Source organism: Ursus americanus, chromosome 18 (assembly GCF_024610735.1).
Source record: "Ursus americanus isolate L20-20 chromosome 18, mUrsAme1.1.p, whole genome shotgun sequence".
NCBI classification, from domain to species: Eukaryota; Metazoa; Chordata; class Mammalia; order Carnivora; family Ursidae; genus Ursus; species Ursus americanus.
This window is the reverse complement of record NC_142144.1, coordinates 59,253,929-59,279,831: the sequence shown is the minus strand read 5'-3', so window position 1 is coordinate 59,279,831 and position 25,903 is coordinate 59,253,929. Positions and strand designations below refer to the sequence as shown.

General features: G+C 40.6%; 2 protein-coding genes across 6 annotated transcripts in view; one reads left to right on the top strand and one right to left on the bottom strand.

Annotated features, from left to right (window-relative positions):
• Window positions 1–24,122, top strand: part of UHRF2 (ubiquitin like with PHD and ring finger domains 2) — a 115,570-nt gene extending 91,448 nt beyond the window's left edge. For 2 of the 5 annotated variants that reach the window (XM_087869656.1, XM_087869654.1), the window contains one exon: window positions 23,855–24,122. In XM_087869656.1, the coding sequence (XP_087725782.1) occupies window positions 23,855–24,025 (171 nt within the window). In that variant the 3' untranslated portion in view covers window positions 24,026–24,122. Of the gene's footprint in view, window positions 1–261; window positions 1,293–23,854 lie in introns of those variants that run through there. The other 3 variants (XM_087869655.1, XM_045780210.2, XM_045780211.1) reach the window with 3 other exon arrangements.
• A 3-nt stretch (window positions 24,123–24,125) lies between these two features.
• GLDC (glycine decarboxylase) overlaps window positions 24,126–25,903 on the bottom strand; it is a 97,881-nt gene continuing 96,103 nt past the window's right edge. The window contains exon 25 of the mRNA XM_045780702.2: window positions 24,126–24,833. Coding sequence (XP_045636658.1) covers window positions 24,690–24,833 — 144 coding nt within the window. The 3' untranslated portion in view covers window positions 24,126–24,689. The remainder of the gene's footprint in view (window positions 24,834–25,903) is intronic.

Below are 25,903 nucleotides of genomic sequence, written 5' to 3'. Positions count from 1 at the left end.
CTCATTTTATTGGATGAGGAAATTAAAGGACACAAAATTTAAAGTCATTTACCTTAAGTCTCACAATATGTGCTAGAAGTGGAACTTAAAGCCATGTCTGTAGACTAGTTTTCATAGTGCAGATTCAAGCCTTAACAGTTGTTGTTCATCCTAAATTTCTGGTTCCTATTTAAAAGTGTAAGTCATTGACTTTTCTACACGCTGTTACTCTTATGAAATTGGGTATGTTTTTGTTTTTGTTGTTTTTTGGTTTTGCCTTAGGATTGCTTACAGCGCTCCTTTAAGGCTCAAGTTTTCTCCTGTCCTGCTTGCCGGCATGATCTTGGCCAGAATTATCTCATGATTCCCAATGAGATTCTGCAGACTCTACTTGACCTTTTCTTCCCTGGCTACAGCAAAGGACGATGATTTGTCTACTTTACTGTGTTGCTCTTGATGGCTTTTTGGACAATAAAGAATCTAAAATGGTTGGGGGGGAGGGGGCGGGGAGGGTGGAAGCGCAATGGTGGACCATATCTCTCACGTTCTGAAGCAGCTAATCCTCTTTCCTACATAGCCATTATCTTGTGTGTGTAGTAAGAGGCCCATTTCTCAACTGTCTTTTAAATATCAAAAGGTAGTTCCTGTCAGTAACAACTAGTTTTAAATGAGTAAAAAGTCAAAGCCTCAGCTCTAGTTGATATCCAAGTTATGATTTATTTTGCAACTACCTCAGGACAGAAAAGACTTATGGGGATTTTTTAAATCATTGAGTAATTAGTTAAATGAAATTTTAGCTACGCACTGCCTCCCAAATATTAGTTGTGCCTGGTTTGTGTAATTTGATTTTACAGAGGAAATGACACTCAAGATCTTTGGAACGCAGCTTCTGTATTGTGCATAATACATTTTTAATGTCTTCTTCCATTACAATGTGTTTTGCAAGGACAGGTTCATTTTTTAGCCCATTTTGTGAGCTCCATTGTGCTTTTTTCTGGTGTTTTATGCAAGTTGACTACTAATGACTAATAAGAACAATATGAATGCATTGTTGCTGCATTAGTGTAATGTGGTGTGGTTTTGCACTTAAAAGAGGTATTCAGATGCTCTAGTTGTAAATGTTCATGAAAGCCTCTTCTGTACTAGTCAAACTGCTTTTAGTGAGTCTCACCAGTGGTTTTACATCTGCAGAGCATTGAGGGCTGGGCTGACTTTTGAGAGGACTGAAATTGCTTCATATTGTGATCCTAAATTTTATATTCACTATATTCCCTAAAGTATACCTTAATAAATATTTTATGACCAGAAAAATAGTTCATCTTGCTTCACTTTTTTACATTTGTCTGGCTTATAGTACGTATTTTTAAGAATTAATCACTTCCAGAATATTTCATTATATATTTTAAAACAGACGTTTTCTAGAATTCTCTACTCTTGATTTTTGGCAATAAGAGCTAGTTTGAAATCTTAGACACTAAGACAAGTTTCGCCCTGGGTTTGATTTTTTTTTTTTCACTTTTACTAAATTAGAAAAATTTCCAAAATAAGTACCTAGTGACTGTTCTTTTATTTATTATCTATTACGACTTCAGTCTCGCATTCAGTTTTAGCATTATCAGTGCTCCTTATTTCACAGCCATGAGAAAACATCTTTCTAGTCTCCGAAAGTATATTGTTATATTTTCATCAGAGTAAAGATTTAATATCAGTTTTCCTGCTTCAGAATTCAGAGCTACATATATAGCGCCAATATTTATTGAATATTGCTTTGCACTAGTCACTTGTACGTGTTTATGTGTGTTCATTCAGTCCTGACAACCCTTAGAGGCAGGTACAATTATCCCCATCTTACGGATGAACATCAGAGGTACAGAAAGGTTAAGAAACTTGCCAAAGTTCATACATCAAGGAAGTGGCACAGCTGAGCCCACAGACACTGGCGGTCTTTACTTCTGGACTATATAAGCTCTCACATTTGAATATAAGCCAAACTAGTTGGGGTGCTTTTCCTGCTTTCAATTAAATTCAGAATCAGGTCCTAGGGAACACTTAGAGCATAGTGATTGGGAGCTGTTTTTACTTAGGGCTAGTTATGGACATTGGAATCATTTTCATTTTGAAGAATCACATAGGACCTTTTTATATTGAAATGAATCATTAAATTGCATCATCTAGTGTTGTATTTGGCACTGGCCCTCTCTCTGTGTGAAGGGTGGGGAACAAACATCTCCCAGTTTCAGCTACTTGAACTGGTTTAGTTCTGTTTTTATTAGCAAAATAAGTGATTCCCACAGTTAGGCTATGTTTTGTCTTAACTTTGCTATAGTATTATGGACTAGGAAAGAAAGTAGATTCTAGCTTAATATGTTCAGGAGCCAAGAATGGCCCAAAACTAAGCAATTCTATGTTGCTTTTAAACTTTTTCAAAAGACCTCAGATTTTTTTACATAAATAGTTTAGTTTGATATAGAAGATGCAGACGTTTAGGAAATAACGACAATACCTTTGCCACACATGTAAAAAAATAAAATAAAAACCCCGAAAAACATTAATAGTTGTTATATCATCAAATATGTAGTAAATGTTCAAATCTCCATTGTCTAAAATGTCACATAGATATTTTAGGTTTATGTCAGAATCCAGATAGGGACCTTACATTGTTATTAATTGCTATCACTTACCTGTCTTTTAATCTGTATCTATCCCTTTAATTTTCCTTTACTTTTTGCAATTTGTATGTTTAAATTATTCTGGAGCCTGACAGAGTAAGATTTTGCCGACTATAACCATGTGGTATGGTCTAACCTGTTACTCTTTATTCTGTGTAAATTGGTAACTGGAATTCAAGCATGACCAGATTCAGGTTTGATCCACCCCCCCCACACACACACCCCACTCACCCCCCAGCCAAGACTTCTTCATAGGTGGTATGGTTATCCCTTTAGGTGGTATATAGTATCTGGTTGTCTCTTAGGCTCAACTTTTGAAAGAATAGCTTCTCACTGGATTCTGTTACATGTAGTTGGTTACAGTGATTGCTGTTAAGTACTCAGGCACTTTCATATGGGTAGGATTTTTTTCTAACTAGGAAAAAAAAAAAAAACTAAGCAGGGCCTCTAGTTGTAGAACTCATTTCTAAATAATACCATTCATTCAACGAATATGTGCATGCTAGTATGTTTAAGAGTATTAGGTAAACTTTGGGGAGCTGGCTATCTAAAACATCCTAAGTTCTCTCATAAGCTTGTTATGACAGTTTGGCTAACAGAAGGGGGACTTGCCTCTATAACTTAAAGCTTTGGGTTTTAGTATAGAGCCTACATATGAACTGGATAGAGATCTGCTCTAACTTGCCCACTGTGTACTACTTCTTTTCTGTTTATTAGGGACCAAACCTTTTCCCATTCTTCAGAACACCCTGAAATACAGAGCTCATGACTGTACCTCATTTTAAGGAATTAAGCTTGATGATCCACTCATCACCAGCTTACACTGGGAAGAGTTTTCTGTGCTTTTGTACTGATACTGACTGGTCCACACACCAGACATTCGAGTCCCTGAAGGAACTGATTATTTAATAACCTGGATTAATCAGTACAAAGAAAAAAATTCAAACACCAAACAAAACATCAAGAACTAGCTAGAGGGACCAGGCAGGCAGACCAATTACAACTATTAAAAAGTGAATGAAAGAATGAATTTTACACTATATCCTCAAGTATAAAACTGCATTACATTGCTAGAATAACAATAAGGTGCTGTGTGAAGAGTAGTTTGAGATTAAAATTCATGGAAGTAAATGATTGAAAACAAAATGCAACAGACAATGGACAAAATCTGAACGTATTACTGGGTATTCCATTATATATGGATACTCCACTGTTTGTTTATTCATCTGGTGATGGATATTTGAGTTTCCAGGATTTTGCTATTATAAATAGCTGCTATGAACCTCCATCTGTAAGTCTTTGGGAAATAGTTTGAAAGTTTCCTATAAAATGTGTTCTTACCATACAACCCATCAATTTCATTAGTATTTACTCAAAACAAATGAAGAGATGTTCTCAAATGGTTTATACCATTTAACACTCCTGCCAGTCATGTATGAGAGTTCTGGTTGCCCCACATTCTCACTAACACTTTTTGTCCTCTTCATTGTACCATTGTAACCATTCTGGAGGATGTGTAGTTTCTGTAGGACATAAGAGTGGATTGAATGTTTAGTGACCAGAATGACAGGTAGTCTATCAGTACTGTTCTTCTGGTATTTCTGGCTCTGGAGTGCATGTGTTAGGATTGTACATCTTAGCCTCCTTGTGGTTGGCTAGGGTCGTGTGACCAGTTAATCAGTGAGCTGTTTAGTAAATGCTGTGTGTCACTTCTGGGCAGAGTGTTTCATCGCCCTCCAGAGTTGTGGGGGGGTTTTTCCTCCCTTCCATGGAGATCAGTAGTACCCAGGCTTACTTACGATGGACAGGTAACCATGAGTGAGAAGTACATCTTTAACAACCTAAGGTTTTTGAGTTCACATGACCTAGCCTATCCCAATTGATAGAAGCATTCCTAAATTCCTCAGTTTCTCGGTAGACAAGGAATTGAATTTTTTAATTAGTGTTTTAATAATTTAGAACTAGAACATCCACTATGTTTAAACTAATTGTTTTCATCTCTTAAGTCAGTTGACTACAAGTTATTGATTGGTTGATGGTGTGGTAGGCAGCCTCTAAGATGGTCCCCAATTATCCCCAGCACCTCATCTTCATTCCCTATTGTAACCCCTTTGAGTGTGGGCTAGACTTTTTTTTTTTTTTTTGAGCTTTATTTTTTTTTTTTTTTAAGATTTATTATTTATTTTAGAGCACTGGAGCAGGGGAGGTAGGGGGAGCCTTTTTTTTTTTTTTTTTTTTAAGGTTTTATTTCTCAGAGTATGAGCACAAGCAGGGGGAGTAGCAGGCAGAGGGAGAAGCAGGCTCCCTGCCGAGGAAGGAGCCTGATGTTGGACTCAATCCCAGGATCCTGGGATCATGACCTGAGTCGAAGGCAGACATTGAACCAACTGTGCCACCCACACGTCCCAAGAGGGAGAGTCTTCAGCAGACTCGACGCTGAGCACAGAGCCCAGCGTGGGGCTCAGTCTCACGACCCTAAGATCATGACCTGAGCTGAAACCAAGAGTTGGACGCTTAACCGACTGCATCACCCAGGCACCCCTGGACTTATTCTTGTAATGAATAGGATGCAGCCAAAGTGATGGGATATCACTTCCAAAGTTAGGTTAAAACTAACGTGGCTTCCACTTTGGGTACCTTCTCTTATTCACTCAGAGAAGCTAACTCCTGTGTTTGGAGCTACGTTTTGGAGAGGCCCATGTGCCAAGAAACTCTTGTCTCCAACCAATAGCCAACAAGGTCCTAAAGCTGCTACAGGAGTGAGCTTGGAAGTGATTCTCCCACAGTTGAGCCTTGAGTGACTTCAGCCACTCCTTCCAGTTGAGACACCCTGAACCAGAGGTGCCAGCTAAGCTGTTACTAGATTCCAGACCCACAGAAACTTCAATAAGGAATGTTGTTTTAATCACTAAACTTTGGGGTGATCTGTTATGTAGCAATACATGAGTAATACAGATAGGGTAGCCCTAAGTGTCAGTTTGCCCAGGACAAACCCAAGTTGTATTTGTTGTTCCAGAGTTGTTATGAATACAGTTCACTTTTCCTTTTGTAAAGGAAAATAACACCAGCATTTTTCACAGAACTGGAACAAACAATTCTGTAATTTGTATAGAACCAGAAAAGACCCCAAATAACCAAAGTAATGTTGAAAAAGAAAACCAAATCTGGAGGCATCACAATTCTGGACTCCAAAAGCTATATTACAAAGCTTACTCATCAAGACAGAGTGGTACTGGCATAAAAACAGACACATAGATCAATGGGACAGAAAACCCAGAAATTGACCCTCAACAGTATGGTTAACTACTCTTCAACAAAGCAGGAAAGAATATCCAATGTAAAAAAGACAGTCTCTTCAACAAATGGTGTTAGGAAAATTGGGACAGCAACATGCAGAAGAATGATACTGGACCACTTTTTTTTTTTTTTTTTTTTAAGATTTTATTTGGGGTGCCTGCGTGGCTTAGTTGGTTAACTGTCTGCCTTTAGCTCAGGTCTTAGGGTCCTGGGATTGAGCCTGACATTAGACTCCCTGCTCAATGGGGAGTCTGCTTCTCCCTCTTACTCTCTCTCCCTCCCCTCCACTTATGGGTGCATGCTTGCACTCTCTCTTTCAAAATCTTTTAAAAAAAGATTTTATTTATTTGCGAGAAGGCAGGGGGAGGGGCAGAGGGAGAGAGAGAATCTCAAGCAGATTCCCTGCTGAGCAGGAAACCCTATGTGGGACTTGATCCCAGGACCCTGAGAACATGACCTGAGCTGAAGTCAGACGCTTAACTGACTGAGCCACTCAGGCACCCCTGGACCACTTTCTTACACCATACACAAAAATAAATTGAAAATTGGTGGAAAACCTAAACGTGAGACAGGAATCCAAAATCCTACAGGAGAACACAGGCAGCAACCTCTTTGACCCTGGTTGCAGCAACTTCTTGGTAGACACATCTCCAGAGGCAAGGGAAACAAAAGCAAAAGTGAACTATTGGGACTTAATCAGGATAAAAAACTTTTGCACAGCAAAGGAAACAGTCAACAAAACCAAAAGACAACTGATAGAATGGGAGAAGATATTTGCAAATGTCTTATCAGATAAAGAGCTAATATCCAAGATCTCTACAGAACTTTTCAAACTCAACACCCCAAAAGAACAAATCCAGTCAAGAAACGGGCAAAAGACATGAACAGACATTTCTCCAAAGACATACAAATGGCTAACATATACATGAAAAACTCCATATCACTGGTTATCAGGAAAATGCAAATAAAAACTACAGTGAGCTATCACCTCGCACCTGTCAGAATGGCTAAAATCAGCACAAAAAACAACAGGTGCTGGTGAGGATGTAGAAAAAGGGGAACCCTCATGCACTCTTGGGAATGCAAACTGGTACAGCCACTCTGGAAAACAGTATGGAGGTTCCTCAAAGTTAAAAACTGAACTACCCTATAATCCAGCAATTGCACTGCTAGGGATTTATCCAAAGGCAACAGAAATAGCGATTCAAAGGGGCACATGCACCCCAATGTTTATAGCAGCAATGTCCACAATAGCCAAACATGGAAGGAACACGAATGAATGGATAAAGATGTATGTGTGCGTGCACGTGCACACACACACACACACACACACACACACTATGGAATACTACTCAGCCATCAAAAGGAATGAGATATTGTTATTTGCAACAGTGCAGATGGAACTAGAGGGTATTATGCTAAGCAAAATAAGTCAGAGAAAGACATATGATTTCACTCATGTGGAATTTAAGAAACCAAAAAAGATGAACATAGGGGAAGGGAAGGGAAAATAAGATCAAAACAGAGAGGGAGACAAACCACAAGAGACCCTTAACTCTAGGAAACAAACAGGGTTGCTGGAGGGGAGTTGGGTGGGGAATGGGGTAATTGGGTGATGTGCATGAAGGAGGGCACTTGATGTAATGAGAACTGGGTGTTGTATGCAACTGATGAATCACTAAATACTACTCCTGAAACTAATAATACACTATATGTTAACTAGAATTTAAATAAAATCTAAAAATATATAAAGTGCCCCCGTTTAGGGGTCCCTGGGTGGCTCAGTGAGTTAGGCATCAGACTCTTGATTTCTGCTCGGATGATGATCTCAGGGTCGTGGGATCGAGCCCCACATTGGACTCCACACTCAGCAGGGAATCTGCTTGAGATTCTCTCCCTCTCCCTCTGCCCTTTCCCCCACTCATGCTTGCCAAACTCTCTCTCTAAACATAATATATATATTTTTTAGGATTTTATTTATTTGACAGAGAGTGAGCACAAGCAGGGGGAGCTGCAGGCAGAGGGAGAGGGAAAAGCAGACTCCCCACGGAGCAGGGAACCCAACGCAGGGCTCAATCCCAGGACCCTGAGATCATGACCTGAGCCAAAGGCAGATGCTCAACCAACTAAGCCAGCCAGGTGCCCCCAACTAAAATCTTTTTAAAAAATAAAGTGCCCCAGCTTAGGTAAGATCATCTTATTGATAGACTCAAGGTCTCTAATGACTGGTGTGGGATCAAGCTCCAAGTCAGGCTCCACACTCAGCATGGAATCTGCTTGTTTCCCTCTGCCTCTCTCTCTCTCTCTCAAATACATAAATCTTTAAAAAATATCTCTAGGGGTCCTGGGTGGCTCAGTCAGTTAAGCATCTGCCTTCAGCTCGGATCATGATCCCGGGGTCCTGGGATCGAGCCCCATGTTGGCTTCCTGCTCAGCAGGGAGGCTGCTTCTCCCTCTCCCTCTGCCTGCTGCTCCCCCTGCTTGTGCTCTTTCTCTCTTTCTCTCTCTCTGATATAAATAAAATCTTAAAAAAAAAATCTCTAATGACTAGAGTGCCTTGGTGGCTCAGTCAGTTGAGCGTTGGTCTCATTCTTAGCTCAGATCTTGATCTCACGGTCTCGAGTTTGAGCCCCACATGGGGCTCCACACTGTGCGTGAAGTCTACTTAAAAAATAAAAAAATAAAAAGATCTCTAATGACCTCAACCTGAATTCACTTTGTTTCTGAAAGTATTCTTTCCCTCATACCCAAGAAATTAACTCAATAGCATTCTTTCCTTGAGAAGATATAGGTATTTTTAAAAAATCTTTGGCGAATTGCCGTAGATGAGAAATGATACTGGCGGAAAGCATAGCAAATTTCGTTTGGAGGGCACTTGGGTGGCTCAGTAGGTTAAGAATCTGCTTTGGCTCGTGTCATGGTCCCAGGGTCCTGGGATCGAGTCGGGCTCCCAGCTCGGTGAAGAGCCTGTTTCTCCCTCTCCCTCTGCCGCTCCCCCTTGCTTGTGCTTGCTCTCTGCCTCTCTCAAATAAATAAAATCTTTAAAAAATAAAATTTCTGTTTGGGTCTTCTGTATATCTCTTGTTCAAATTCGGATTTTCCTGGTCTTGAGATGATGAGTAATTTTGCATTGTATCCTGGACATTTTGAGTATTATGAAACTCTTGTTCCTATTTAAATCTTCTATTTTATAATAAAGACAGTCAAAACGTTTTTGTTCAGAATGCGTATTCTGTCCCACTTACGTGGTTCATTGTCAATTTAATTTTCTAAGCTTTTGCATTGCTATTCTGGTCTGCATCCACTTGAGTGCTACCCAGAAGCCAATCTGAAACCTGGGCAATAGTCAACTCATAGTTCATTTTGCTGTGTTGATTATGGTTAATTTCGTGCATGGTCTGCTTGAGGAATCCCCGAAGACTTCATATACAAATTTAAAGGAACCCTTTCCCTAACTCCATTCTCTTTGTAATCCTCCCTCAATCTCCAGTGGAGATAGTTAAGGTGCTGCCTCTTTGTAGCTGCTCACTTAATGCCGGGCGGGGATGGTCTCCTCCCCATAGGCCTGACCACATCAGCGACGAGGGGGCTGGGTGTTCACCAGGAGTGGAACAGGTAAAACAAGCTAGGTTTTCCTATAGGTCACCCTTTTCCCATTCCTTTGACTTTGAGAGCAGGCTTGTTGGGGCACCAGCAGGGTAGCTGTGCCCATTGATGTTTTCAGGTTGTAGACTTCCCTTGCACCCAATGCCAAAAGAAGGTAAAAAGAAGACAAAAGAAGAACTCCAGGAAACTTACTGCCAGATCATTCCTCAAGTTCCAAAATGCCTAGCTAGGCTTTTTTTTTTTTTTTTTTCATTTTTCCCCCTTTCAGAGTCTTTTTTGATTGTTGCTTTATGTATTTCATCCATGGTTTTTAGTTATATTTAGCAGCAGGGATAGAGTGGAATATACTTACTTCATCTTGTGTGAAACTTGAAGTCCCCCAAGTAGCCTTTCAAAAGCGGATTTTTTTATCTACTAAGAAACCAAAACACATTTAACATTAAAGGAACTCTATTTGAGAGGAAACTAACATTAAGCACTTATGTATCAGACACTATACTAAGTAATAAAACTGGCCAACAAACCAACCAAGAAGATAATTTCCTTTTATTATAAAACACACTTGAGCCAGGGGAAGGAAAATAACATCTATGCCATGTTCTATGCCTGTTGGGGTTTTGGTTTTTTTGTTTTTGTTTTTTTTTAATTTATTTACTAGAGAACTCGAGTAGGGGGAGGGGCAGAGGGAGAGAAGCAGATTTCCTGCTGAGCGCAGAGCCCAAACTCCAACCAGGTGCTGAATCTCATAAACCTGAGATCATACCTGAGCCAAAACCAAGAGCCAGATGCTTAACCAACTAAGCAACCCAGGCACCCCTGCCTGCTTGTTTTCAAAATATGAAAAATTCCAAAGAAATTGTAACAAACACCTTGCATATAGACTACTCAATATCAATCAATGTTAACATATTTGTTTTTTAAAAAGGAACAAAAGGGGCGCCTGGGGGGCTCAGTCATTAAGCATCTGCCATCTGCCTTCGGCTGGGGTCATGATCCCAGCATTCTGGGATCAGGCCCGCATTGGGCTCCCTGTTCAGTGGGAAGCCTGCTTCTCCCTCTCCCACTCCCCCTCCTTGTGTTCCCTCTCTCACTGCCTCTCTGTCAAATAAATAAATAAAATCTTAAAAAAAAAAAAAAGGAACAAAATACTACAAATGAAGTCGACAACTTTCATTTGTCGTCCTGCCCATATTCCCCTCCCCCACCCCAGGAAATTATCCTGACTTTAGTGGTGCCTTCTCAGTTTACTTGTTGTTATGTATGCATAAAATATAGTATTTCAAGTGTTAAGTTTTATGTACTGTAAGTTTTATGTAAATGGTATTCTGCAATTTGCTTTTTTCAACAACTTTATGCTTTAGGTTAGTTTTTTGTTTTAAAAAAGGTAAATGTATTATGATACTGAAATATTTAGACTTACTCCTGTCATTGCGTTTTGTTTTCTATTATCTTTATTATGAAGAGGGCAGGTATAAGGCCTTTCTTACCTTTCTTTCTTGTCCTTACCTTTAAAGAGGGTTTGAACCTGCGCTCTTCCCCTTGCACTGGACCAAGAGTTATTCACATATTAAATCAGTTATTTTTTACTCACATTTTTTTATAATTTTATTTTTTACTTGAGAGAGAGCAGGGGGAGGGGCAGAGGGAGAGGGAGACAAGCAGACTCCCCGCTGAGCAGGGAGCCAAAGCAGGGCTCCATCCCAGGATCCTGAGAATACGACTTGAGCTGAACAAGAGTCAGGTATGTAACCAACTGAGCCACCCGGCTGCCCCAATTTTGTACTCATTCTTAAGTTTTTAACATACCTATACTTTAGAGCATATAAATATTTATAAAAATGGCCATTGTCTATGTTTTTTTCCTGAATAAGTATCTCACCCTATTTTTATTACCCTTCAAATACCTTTTCTATTTTCCATTTGTTTATTATTTTAGTTAGAACTCTTTAAAACCTGAGTTGTTCTTTAAAATGTGTGACTTACTGATGTCCTGACGAGTTTTGTCTGTTTCTTTGCTCACTATTTCTTGTTGAATACTTAAAGATCTTTTTGTTCCATAGGCCTTTCAGTGAATGTCTATTTTCAGTAAATTTTCTCAATCTTCGCATGTCCGAAAATGTCTTTATTTTTCACACTGTTAGAGAGAAACATTGGTTTGGTTTAGGTCTAGGTTATAGTCACCTCTCTTCAGCATCTTAGAGACATTCACTGTGTTCTGACACCGTGGTTGCTGAACAGTTGGATGTCAATTTGTCATCTCCTTGAAGGACGTGGTTACTTCAGTAGCTTCTGAGTTTCACTGAAATCCATCTAGGTGTGGATTCGTTCTTATTTGCTTGTGTTGGGACTTACTATATACCTTTAAATTGGGAATGCATGTCTTCATTCTGACAGCTTTTTACTTTCTCCTAAAAACATTGCGCTTTTCCTGTTTCCTCTGTCTCCTGGAGTGATCTGCTTTACCTTCACATCTCTTACATTTTTCATCTCTTTACCCACTCTGTGCTATATTCTACGTGATTCCTCATATCTTTCTTATAATTCACTGAATTTTCTTTTTTAGTCTAGCCTACTGTTTTTTTGGTTTTTGTTTTGTTTTTTAAAGATTTTATTTATTTGACAGAGAGAGAGCACACACACACACAAGCAGAGGGAGCAGGAGAGGGAGAGGGAGAAGCAGGCTCCACACTGAGCAGGGAGCCTGACATGGGGCTTGATCCCGGGACCCTGAAATCATGACCTGAAGCTGAAGGGAGACACTTAACCGACGGAGCCACCCAGGCACCCCAGCCTACTATTTAACTATCTAAATAAGTTATATTTTATTTTAAGAACAATTTTCTTCTAGTTTTGTTTTCATATTTATCTATTCTTGTTTCATAATCTCCTGTTCTCATTTATGGATTTTAGTCCTTCTGTTTTCTCTTTGTGCATTTAAAACATATTTATTTCAAAGTTGTTTTCTTTCTGTCATTTCTGGTTCCTGAAGTAAGAATTCTGCCATTTGTTGGTGCTTAATGTTGAATTTCATTCTGTTTTGTAAATTTGTGAGCTCATCTTCTCTGGCATTTTCTTCTCAGATAGTTTTCCTTATGGCTTATTTCTGTGTGCAGTCACTTCCTTTGGAGAAATTTTTAGATTGTTTCTTCTGGGGCCCTTATAGGTTTCCTGAAACTGAACTAGTTGTTATGTGAATTTTATTGGATCTTTGTTTTCACCCATGGCCTCGGAGGGAAAGCTTGTTTCCTGCTATGACCTTGGGCTGGTAGATACTGATATTTCAGTTCTGGTATTGGAACAGGGCTTTCCCAGTCCTGAATATGCCTCATTTCTGCTCCTTACTATCTATTATAAATGCAGCCTTGATTCCTAACTTTCATTCCCTGGCATCACTGAAACCCCAATCCTAAGACACACATCTAGTCTAGCCTCCTCCATGGCCCAGGTGGATTCAGGTCCTATGGGTTCTCTCTTCATTTCTGCCACCTCAAGGTTTCCTTTTCTTCCTCAATAACCAGTTCTTATTTTACTGTTTCTTGTTTGTTTTTTTTTAATTGGGGGGAAGAAGAGTATTTTCCCAACATGTCCATTTGCAGCAGGGATGGCAACAGTTCCCACATGTGTGGAGTCTGTGTCCAAAAAGAAGAGTGCTGTCAGCATTTTTTATACATTATTTGGCTTCTCATACACACTTTGTGAGGTAAATGGCATTTTGTCCATTTTACAGACAAGGTAAAGTGATTTCAGAGAGTTACTCACCCTAAGTCACAGGTAGTCGGCAGCAGATAGAATTTAAACTCAAGGCTCTGTGTTACTTTCTACTACTTTTTCTGCTTCACTGTGTTGTTTATTTATTACAGTATTTACTTTTAATTTATACCACATCCTTTTGCCCTTTGAAAACCAGGTTCGGACACTATCTTAAAGAGAACTCATGTGCAACCTGACTGAATTTCATCTAAAAATATCCAAATGGTTATTGCCTAGTGCATATTTCTTCTAGAGCCTCTTCTCATTTTCATACTATAAAAACCCTGGATTTCATTCTTAAAGGCAACTAGTTTCTGGGAAATACTGCAATTGTCTTAAGAACTGCACTGAGCCTTTTTAACTGTGACACCTTTTAGCATCTCCTCCCAGAACTACCTCATGCTTAGGAGCATTAGACTTCAGATTCACAGCAATTTTCTGAATGGCAGGTACTGTCCTAGGCTAAAGCCTGTCTTTTTGACAAAGTACAGAAATAGTGCTAACCCTCCACAATCCACCCCCTCCCTCCCAGCATGGCTGGTACCACATACTATACTCACTCCTTTGCTATTTGCAAGTTTATTTAACAGCCTACCCAGCTGTCTCTTTCCATGGAAAGTATTTTCCTCATTGTCTCTTGGAATGCATTTGAAGCAGCTTCTTTGAACCAATAAAAACATCTAGTTCTTCTATTCTGGGAACTTTAATATTCCTCTGTAGTTCATGTTGGATAGAATGTTGAACATAAGCAAGTTATTTTTTTCTTTCCATTCTTTATGCCCAGACTTTAAAGAAAGGATCTGTTTGCATCTAATTCTACTTTGGCTGCTCCTACTGCAGCAAGTAACAGTTTTGGATCAAGTTCCCAGTGGTAGCACTGTTGGGGGGAAAGTCTGCATATTTTTAGGATGACTGACATTGCTCCTGGTGCTGTTGGATTACAGCACCTTTTTTCTGGAAATTTATAACTTTGGCTGTTACTTAAAGCACTTAAATCTTCAGAATCTCACCAAGTTGGTTTTTTTTTCTTCAAATAATCTTCAGAGGTGCTATTGTAGATATGCCACTGAATGATAACACTTTTATTGGTAAGGTTAAAGCACAGTGCAACAAACAGATCAAAAGCACACTGGTTCTGAAAACCGTAGGCCTCAATAAGAGAGGTCCAGACACCCAGAGTCAGATAGGGCCATTAAAAAATTTTGTACTTGATTTTTTTCAACCCTCCATCAATTCTGTTGAATTTAGAAGAAATTACAGGCAATCTCCAACTTGCATTTTAGAAGTTAATTTGTAAAAGAATGATGGCAATGATCTTTGACTTGATGTAGGTTGAAAATGCAATAATCTCATTTGTATGAATTTGTACAAATACTACCTATAGGAGCAATGATACAGAGGAAAAGGGTAGCTTCCCAGGTTAGCGTATAAAAGCCTATTAAACCATAATTTAGCAACACAGCTTTTATAGAAAATGTATCCCTTGCCAGTCCCAGGCACCAGAGTACATCCCCTGTCCCAAAATGACTACATTTTTCCAAATTTTGGGATGGGGGATCTGAGAGCACAGATTGTAGCTTCTTTAATATCAGAGAATTATCTCCATCCCCAGTGAGTTGTATGTATGAGAGGTGGGGAGGAGTTATGGGGAAAGCCCTAGATGAAAGGAACAACATAGACAAAATTGGGTGGTTAGAGCTTGGCAAGTAAAGCAACAGCTGGGAAGCACCCCTGAACTGGAAGGACTCAAGGGCATCAGGAGGGAGGTGGGGAGGGGAAGATCCAGTATTCAGTGAAGCAAGCAATGAGAATTGCATATGAACAGGAGCAGAAAGAAAAGGGCAGCAGTAGGAAAAGCACATCATACTCTGATGTATATAAACACACTACACAAATTATGCATATCAGGGTACCTGTGTACGTATACAGTTGGTAATGAACAAGTGGATCTTCAGCACCTCAGCCTCCCATTCTGGGTTACTGCAATCGTCCTGGAAAGTTTCCACCAACCCTATCCTCAGGGCTTTGCTGCAGTCTGGGCTCAGTTTTCAATTCTGCAGACATTCAAACCCCAGGGCATTCCCTTCCCTGACTCCCACTTCTCTACCTCTGGCCTCAGGCTTAGGCTCCCGTAGCTCAGCAATCTTGTTACCTAGTTGGTTTCCAAAAAAGACTTCCCTTCTCTGTTCTTTCAGGGTCCTCCCCTCTCACACACCTTTCCCTTCAAATCATGGGCTTCTCTCTCTACCCCTTTACGAAGAGGCCACCTGCTGTTTGACCTATGCCCCTCCCAGACTTTGCACTCTGCATACTTTTTAACCACCCCCTTTCCCCATTCTTGCTCCCTGTCCTCTTCCTAATTTGACGGAGTCCTCACTTTCTGACCCATGCCTTATTTCTCATGCTCTTAACTCACTTCTCTTACTTCCCACTCTGGAGAGCCTTCTCCCATCTCTCCTACCCCACCACTTCCTGACTCTTCTGTCTGGTCATTGAGCTGATGATGGTATTTCCCTTCCCACATCTTAATCCTTTCATTCTCCCCATCCCTACCAGAGGCCCTTCTCTACCTCCTCCCCCATTTCCTTCTTGCATCTTTCTCCCACTTTCTATCCTACTCTCTGCCTTCTTGTTGCCTATTATAGGTCCTTCCCTCTCTTCCCAACCCAACAACCTCCACCACCCCATTTCTTCTCTCCTTTTCTTTTTCCTCAATGCCCTTCACCTGAGTCAGGGTTCCTTTCTTCTCTGAACCCTATTTTCATTCCCTGTGATCTTGACTCTAGGCTAAAACCCCTCCTCACCATTCCTGACTCCTAGAAGGAGTCCCACACCTCTCCCCAATCTCAGCTTTTATTCCTCATCTTCTCTCTCCCCTCCATTTTTCCCAGGAATTCAATCCTTTACATACGAAAATAACCAAATGCTGCAATGGAGATACTAATGTGCTTCAAACATGCTTCTCTCTATTCCTGAACACTCCTCCTACCCTTTCCCCACATCTAGTTGTGGCTGGCTTCTTTCTTTGTTTAGATTTTAGTTGAAAAATCACCTCCTCAGAGAATACTTCCCTACATACCTAATGTGAAAGGGTCCCAAATCCCCCACACATACCATTTGATTTTTGTTTTCTAAGGAATATTTAATACTGAAGTCTTGATTAATGTGTTGTCTACTTGTCCATCTAGTATTGGTGCTCCATGAAAGAGGTATCATTTAGAATGGTGCCTGGTACAAAATGGCTCAGTCAGAATTTGCAGAATAAGTTCGGGATTCCTGGGTGCCAGACACTATGATAAGTGCTCACTTTGTGTTATCTCATTTAATCCTTACAACAAGGCTGATTAAGTATTTTATTATTGCTATTTTACACCTTAACAAACTGAAGTGCAGAAAGGATGAGTTTGCCTATTGTCTGAAAACAATTGGCATATCTGAGAATTTAATCTAGATCTGTATGAAGTCACAGCCCATGTTCCTTCTACTTTCTCTGGCCGTCAAGAGGAAAAGGGTGCTTAGGAATGGAAAGAACAGGAAAGGAAATGCATCTAGTGCAAGGTAGGTCAAATGGGGGTTGGAGTTCCACTCCTGGAGCAGGGAGTGCAGGGACTTACAGTATAAGACACAAGATTCTGAATGAAAATGAGAATAAGAGCTACACTTACAAACACTTACTTTGTGTGAGGCACTGTTTGGAGCAATATATTGAAACTTCACCTGGGAGTGGTAAGTAATATCATTTTACAGGTAAGAAGATTGAGGCTGAGAGATGCCATGTATCCTCTCTAAGGTCATACAGCTAGGATATGGGGAAGCTGGGATCTGACTCCAGAGCAAGTACTCTAATCGCTATCCCGCACTGGAATGTTCTCCAGAATAGACCATATACTGGGTCACAAAACAGGTCTCAACCGATACCAAAGACGGAAATTATTCCCTGCATATTCTCAGACCACAGTGCTTTGAAACTGGAACTCAATCACAAGGAAAAATTTGGAAGAAACTCAAAACACTTGGAAACTAAGAACCATCCTGCTCAAGAATGATTGGATAAACCAGGAGATTAAAAATCAATTTAAACAATTTATGGAGACCAATGAGAATGAAAACACAATAGTCCAAAACCTATGGGACACTGCAAAGGCAGTCCTAAGGGGAAAATACATAGCCATCCAAGCCTCACTCAAAAGAATAGAAAAATCTAAAATACAGTTTTTATATTCTCACCTCAAGAAGCTGGAGCTGGGGCAGAAGAACAGGCCTAACTCATGCACGAGAAGGCAGTTGATCAAGATGAGAGCAGAGATCAATGAATTAGAAACCAGGAGCACAGTAGAGCAGATCAACAGAACTAGAAGCTTGTTCTTTGAAAGAATAAATAAGATCGATAAGCCACTGGCCAGACTTATTCAAAAGATTAGAAAAAGGACCCAAATTAATAAAATTATGAATGAAAAGGGAGAGGTCACAACCAACACCAATAAAATAGGAAGGATCATTAGAAACTTTTATCAACAGCTTTATGCCAATAAATTAAACAACCTGGAAGAAATGGATGCCTTCCTGGAAACCTATAAACTACCAAGACTGAAACAGGAAGAAATTGATTTTTTAAACAGACCAATTAATTATGAAGAGTTTGAAGCAGTGATCAAAAACTTCCCGAAAAACAAGAGTCCAGGGCCTGACGGATTCCCTGGAAAATTCTACCAAACATTCAAAGAATTTCTTCTAATACCTATTCTCCTGAAGCTGTTTCAAAAAATAGAAACAGAAGGAAAACTACCAAACTCATTCTATGAGGCCAGTATTACCTTGATCCCCAAACCAGGCAAAGACCCTATCAAAAAGGAGAACTACAGATCGATATCCCTGATGAATATGGATGCCAAAATTCTCAACAAGATCCTAGCTAATAGGATCCAATAGTACATTAAAAGGGTTATCCATCAAGTGGGATTCATCCTGGGATGCAAGGGTGGTTCAACATTCACAAATCGATCAGCGTGATACATCATATCAACAAGAAAAGAGTCAAGAACCATATGACCCTCTCAATAGATGCAGAAAAAGCATTTGACAAAATACAGCATCCTTTCCTGATTAAAACACTTCAGAGTGCAGGGATAGAGGGTACATTCCTCAATTTCATAAAAACCATCTATGAAAAGCCTACAGCAAATATCATTCTCAATGGGGAAAAGCTGGAAGCCTTTCCCTTAAGATCAGGAACACGACAAGGATGCCCACTCTTGCCACTATTATTCAATATAGTACTAGAAGTCCTTGCAACAGCAATCAGAACAAAAAGGGATAAAAGGTATCCAAATCAGCAAAGAAGAAGTCAAACTGTCTGTCTTCGCAGATGACATGATACCGTATATGGAAAACCCAAAAGAATCCACCCCCAAACTACTAGAAGTTATAGAGCAATTCAATAATGTGGCGGGATACAAAATCAATGCTCAGAAAGCAGTTGCATTTCTATACACGAACAATGAGACTGAGGAAAGAGAAATTAGGGAATCCATTCCATTTATAACAAGCACCAAAAATCATACGTTATCTCGGAATTAACTTAACCAGAGACGTAAAGGAGCTATATTCCAGAAACTACAAATCACTCTTGAAAGACATTGAAGAAGACACAAAAAGATGGAAAAATATTCTATGCTCATGGATTGGAAGAATTAACATAGTTAAAATGTCTATGCTACCCAGAGCAATCTACACTTTCAATGCCATCCCGATCAAAATACCGAGGACATTTTTCAAAGAACTGGAACAAACAGCCCTTAAATTTGTGTGGAACCAGAAAAGGCCCCAAATCGCCAAGGAATTGTTGAAAAAGAAAAACAAAGCTGGGGGCATCACAATGCCAGATTTCAAGCTGTACTACAAAGCTGTGATCACAAAGACAGCATGGTACTGGCACAAAAACAGACACATAGACCAATGGAACAGAACAGAGAACCCAGAAATGGACCTTCGGCTCTTTGGGCAACTAATCTTTGACAAAGGAGGAAAAAACATCCAGTGGAAAAACGACATCTGTTCAGTAAATGGTGCTGGGAAAATTGGACAGCTACGTGCAAAAGAATGAAACTTGACCACTCTCTCACACCATACACAAAGATAAACTCCAAATGGATGAAAGACCTTGATGTGAGACAGGAATCCATCAAAATCCCAGAGGAGAACATAGGCAGCAACCTCTTTGACATCAGCCACAGCAACTTTTTTCATGACACATCTCCAAAGGCAAGAGAAACAAAAGAAAAAATGAACTTGTGGGTCTTCATCAAGATAAAAAGCTTCTGCACAGGCAAGGAAACAGTCAAAAAAACTAAGAGGCAGTCCACGGAATAGGAAAAGATATTTGTAAATGACACTACAGATAAAAGACTGGTATCCAAGATCTACAAAGAACTTCTCAAACTCAATACACAAGAAACAAACATCAAAAAATGGGCAGAAGATATGAACAGACGCTTTTCCAATGAAGACATACAAATGGCTAACAGACACATAAAAAAATGTTCAAAATCATTAGCCATCAGGGAAATTCAAATCAAAACCACACTAAGATACCACCTTACACCAGTTAGAATGGCACAAATTGACAAGGCAGGAAACAACAAATGTTGGAGAGGACGTGGAGAAAGGGGATCCCTCCTACATTGTTGGTGGGAATGCAAGTTGGTATAGCCACTTCGGAAAACAGTGTGGAGGTCCCTTAAAAAGTTAAGAATTGAGCTACCCTACAATCCAGCAATTGTACTACTGGGTATTTACCCCAAAGATACAGATGTAGTGAAAAGAAGGGACACATGCACCCCAATGTTCATAGCAGCATTGTCCACAACAGCTAAATTGTGGAAGGGGTCGAGATTCCTTTCAACAGATGACTGGATTAAGAAGATGTGGTCCATATATACAAAGGAATATTACTCGGCTATCAAAAAGAACAATTTCTCAACATTTGCTGCAACATGGATGGGACGGGAGGAGATAATGCTAAGCGAAATAAGTCAAGCAGAGAAAGACAATTATCATGTGGTTTCACTCATTTATGGAACATAAGAAGTAGGAAGATCGGTAGGAGAAGGAAGGGAAGAAGAAAGGTGGGGGGGGGGGGTAAACAGAAGGGGGAATGAACCATGAGAGACTATGGACTCTGGGAAACAAACTGAGGGCTTCAGAGGGGAGGGGGTTGGGGGAATGGATAGGCTGGTGATGGGTATTAAGGAGGGCACGTATTGCATGGTGCACTGGGTATTATAAGCAAGTAATGAGTCATGGAACTTTACATTGAAAACTAGGGATGTACTGTATGGTGACTAACATAATTTTTAAAATATTATTTAAAAAAAAAAGCTTACCGGATCAGAGAGCGTGGCCAAAGTGCTGGTTGCTTCCACTCCCGAATAGCCTCCTGCTGTAGGATCCTCAACGAAAGCAAGGGAAAGAGGGATTTTTCTCAAAATGGTAAGAGTTGCACAAAAAAAATGCAAGGTTGACTAAGTCCACTTCTTACCCACCTTCAGCCTCCCAACACCCATCCTTTAAAGTCTGAACTGTGAACAAAGAAAAATGAGAAGTACTACCTGGAACATGTTAGAAACGCAAATTCTCTGGCCCTGCCTAAGAACTGTATCAAACTGTGGGGCCAGGGCTTAACAAGCCCTCCTAATGGTCTATACACACTAAGGTTCGAAAATCTGCCCTCAGACACATCCCTGACCTTGGCCAGTTTAGGACCCTAAGCATTCTGACCCAGAGCCCTGTGAACCTCCAAAAGTGCTACATCTCAGCTCCCAAACTACTTGTCCCAGATGGCTTCTTGTACCCAAAAGTGGCACCTAACATCCTTTATTGGGATGATAGGCACCAGTTTTGTCATTGGAAAACTTGGCCCCTATATTTATACAGAGGTTTCACGGGATTTCTACATTGGCCCTTGCCCTCTATCAAACACAGCACCAAGGCAATGACTGCTCCAACTTGTCCCAGGACTGGGAGAAAGCAGAAGGGAATGCCCCATTCATATGAAGTATGTGCATGTCTACCTCAAATCCTCATCTTCAAAACTGCCGAAAAGGCACGTTCTACACAACACTGTATAAGTAGTTAATGCTACTAAACTGAATAATTTAAAATGGTAAATTTTAAATTTTACAATAAAATTTTAAATTTTACAATAAAAAAGAGGTGGGGATGGGAGGGGGGCATCCTATACAAAGCCTGTCTAGAGGCCTTGTCTTTAAAGCCTCGCATTTTGTACTTTTACAACTTGCAGCAGGCATTGGAAATACTGGTTTCCACGATGGTGTCCCTCTTTAAGATAAAAGATCATTCCTTTACTCAATTCCTATTTCTTGCTTTTGAACATATACTGTGTGGAAGACCCTGGCTCAGCACTGGGAATCCAATGATGAATGAGATATGGTCCCTGCTCTCAGGGAACTTAGTCTGGTGAGGCAGAAGAAAACCAAGTAAACAGGGTAATTACTACTTGTGCTAAGGGTAAAGGAAAGCAAGCTGAGGGCTAAGATACAAAATAATAGCACATTTCACAGACGTGTAGAAGACCTTTTTTTTTTTTTTTGCTAATTGAATTCTTTATTTCTTCACACAATCCCTAAGCATAACAGTCTCTTCCTATTGAAAATAGGGCAGGTTTTGGTGTGAACCAGTTAGGCCCTGGGAGGGCTCAGAAGTTGATTCCCACAGATACTCACCCCTAGACTATTCAGGTGTTGCTTTTTCCCAGAAGCTCCTCTTCTATTTAGATCCAGGATATTCTTAAACATGCTTTGGGGGGGGGGGGTGCAGTAAACAACAAAGCATAAAAATAGATTCAGGGCAGTCTTCCAAAGATGCTCCAGACTCCAGGCCTAGGACATCAGGTCATTTGATCCAGTGGCCTCAGTTTCTTTATCTGGAAAATGGGTCTAAGCTACCACTCATCCTGCTAACTATAGATTTTGGGATAAGCAAATAAGATGAGAGAGAAAAGTAATCTTTCTTAACCATCTACCAAGGACGAAGCGCTTTACCGGCGTCATTTTCAAGAACACAACAGCATTACAAAATGACAGCTTGCTGGGCATACGAGGCTGTGATTGTTTGAAGAGGACCAGCCTGGGCTCTGAGGCCCATCCAGATTCAGGGCTGGGCGTGGGTGAGAGGAGGGACCCATCAGTGCCTGGCCTCCAAGTCTAGGCAGAAGCTGGCCGTGGCAGGGAGGCCCGCGTTTCTGAGGTAATGCGACTGGCCTGGGCTCACCTTGGTTTCCACTGTAGGCCCTTTCCTGTAGCCGACCTGTTCCTTGAAGGGGGCCAGGAAGGGCTGTTCGGCTGACCACACATAGGAACCTGGTTCCGCTTGCTCATAGCTACTCGGGGCGGGGGAGGGGGGGCACCAGCATGGGAAACTGTGGAAGACCTTAAGGAAATACTAAAATGAACAAACAGGAGCCAGTAAAGCAAAGATAGCAGGGAGAGTGCTCCAGGTGGAGGACACCACTGAGGCAAAGACCCAGAGGTGGGAAAGATGGGCATAAGCACCAGGTGAACATATAAGCACCTTAATAGTGAAGGACAATTTGAATATTTAACCACCTGCATTTGCCTCAGATATACTTTACAGTGACGAAGAAAAGAGCTACTGTTCACTCTGTTTTCATATGCTGTCCTTCTTCCGAAGGGGCTATTCCATACCCTGATGGCTAGTCTATGCTGCAAGCCTGGTTTCCAGCACAGGAAGGGCACAGTCTCCAGGTATATAGTGACTGGGGCAATGTGGTAACCTGTTTTGACCAGATGCCACTGGAGTTGTGCAGCTTGGGTTTAAATTCAGGTTCTCCCTCGGTGTGACCTTAGGCATCTTGCCATACCCTCTTGTGTAAAAGTGGACTACTGTGAGGTTCCAATGAGATAACACATCTTAAACACTTAGAATAGTACCTGACCCCAGAGAAGAACTCAATAAGTATTAACCATTTAATTATAATGTGAAAAAAACACATGGATCCCATCACTTCTCTACTGCTTAGTTAGGCTGAAATAAACTGTTGTACAAGTGTTTTAAGTGTGAGAATAAGTGGACCACTGGCAGAGGTTTCAACAGAGCACTAAACCCTCTCTCCACATGACTATCACAGGAGCTTGAGTAACAGCTGATGAAGCTGCCATGCAAAGAACCAAGTAACCAGGAATCGAGCAAGTACGCACAATCCGGGAAGAAAATCGGAAGCAGTTGCTGTTTCTAGGGGAAATTTATTTTGTGGCAGAATGCTAGTTGTGGGCCCGAAACCCATTTCCCCCTTTTTATTTATCTAACAAACTCCTGATTTTCTTTGACGCACTAACATACCCAGGTAAAAGACCTCCTCATACTACCTTGCAGCTAGAAGCGGCTGAAACAATCCCTGGCCAGATAAAAGCAAACAGAAGTTACTGGGTCGAATCTCTGGGAAAGCATTTCAAAAGAAGTCAATGTGGATGGAATTTGCCTTTTGTCTTTTGTTTTTCTCCCTTTTTCCTATCTAGAATGGTTATGTGATGTCAATATGCAGCCTCAATCTTAAGACCATGAGGATGAAGACTCCATACAAAGGAAGGCACAGCAGGAAGACGGAAGGAGCACTAGACCTTGGCTTTTTATCTCTGGACTTAGTGTCTAATGAGAAAAACTGCTACACAAAATTATCAGTTTTGTAAAATGTAAAAACGGCTATTGGCCTGGGTGTTCTCATTGCCCTTCAAATCTCTCTGAACCTAGGCTATGTGGAAATAAGATTGAAAATGGACCAAGAAGGCATTCTTCAAATTGAAATGCTTTTATTAGAATACTAATAATTGCAGATAAAAGGAAACCACACATGGGAAAGGGAAAACACTCAGAAATACTATTACAGATTAGGCAAATTAGAGAAACATTTTCTTCAGTGTATACAAAATGTAAACATTTGCCCTGGGATTTGCCCACCTCACAGATGGCACAGTCCACAAGGACTTATTTGGAACAAGAATCTATCAGAGTCTACAGTATAACCTCTATAATGTCTCTGCACTTCCTACGCTGAATGTTAAAGTCCCTAGCCCACCCCAAATTTTCTATGCAAAAAGCTAAATGGCTTTCAATCAAGGCAACTTGAACATCAACTGCTACATGTGGAAGTAGGCACTGAGGCATATCAGTCTTCCAGTGAGTTTCCACTCACCATGCTAATGGTATTTACATTTACCTTGACAGAGATTACAAAAATATACACAGTGTATAAAACCCCAAGTTGAGTCTGGGATGGAAAATTACATAGCTCTTGCTCATCAAATGCTCCAGAGAAAGACATCAAGTCAGTCGCTTGAAGTTAGGGAGACAGGACTAAGAAGAGGCCCTCTTCTGTTCAGAAAATGGGGACTCATAAACTTCCATGGGTGGGCAGGTGCAAACCAGGTGCTGATCTCCATAGATGTCATCAATCCGGGCAATGGTTGGCCAGAATTTGTTCTCTGGTTTCACAAAAGGCTGCAAGGGACAAAAGTTGGAAATATTCTGGGGTATTCTGAAACATTTCTCTTGGGGAAAGAGGAGATTGCAGTGATGTCCCCACAGCCTAACCGCAATAAGTGCCCAAAAGTATAAGAAGGTAAAACCCACACTCCTATTTTTATTTATGGTAGCCAAAATACAGAAGCAACCCAAGTGCCCAGTAGATGACAAAGATGTTATGTAAGTGTATGTACGTATACACACACATATACACACTGGAATATTACTCAGCCATGAAAAAGAATGAGATCTTGCCATTTACAACAACATGGACGGACCTAGAGAGTATTATGCTAAGTGAAATACATCAGACAAAGAAAGACAAATACATCATGATTTCACTTACATGTGGTATCTAAAAAACAAAAAAGAAACAGACCCATAAATACAGAGAAATGATAGTTGCCAGAGGGGAGGGTGTGGGCGATGAGCAAAATGAGTGAAAGGGAGTGGGAGGTACACGCTTCCAGGTACAGAATGAATAAGTCAGGGGGATAAAGGGTACAACATAGGAAAGAGTCAATAGTATTATAATAGCATTTTTTATGGTGACAGATGGTAGCTACACTTGTCAGCATAACGTGTCAAGTTGTCAAATCACTACATGGTATACCTGAAACTAATGTAACATTGTGTGTCAACTATATTCCAATACCAAAAAAAAAGCTAAAAGCCACCCCTTAATTATTGTCCCCCAAAATCCAACTTTTGACTCTTGTCTCCACCCTGCCAAAGAGACTACGGAGTATCTTTTTCATGTAAGAATCAGAAAGGAAACAAAAACTATATTTGGTACATTTGGGGCTATCTCCCTGTTGGATGATAGTAGAAATTTGACAGAGACTCCTATTTGGTCTTCCTCAACCATGAACCAGGTGGCTTCCCAAGCCTATGGCTGACACTCCGACCTCAGAAATCTGAAAGCCAATGCCTGTGTTCTGCATCACTTGTCATGACCCATTTAAGAAAGTGTCCCACGTAGGGGCACCTGGGTGGCTCAGTTGGTTAAGCTCAGCTCATGATCTCAGGGTCATGAGACTGAACCC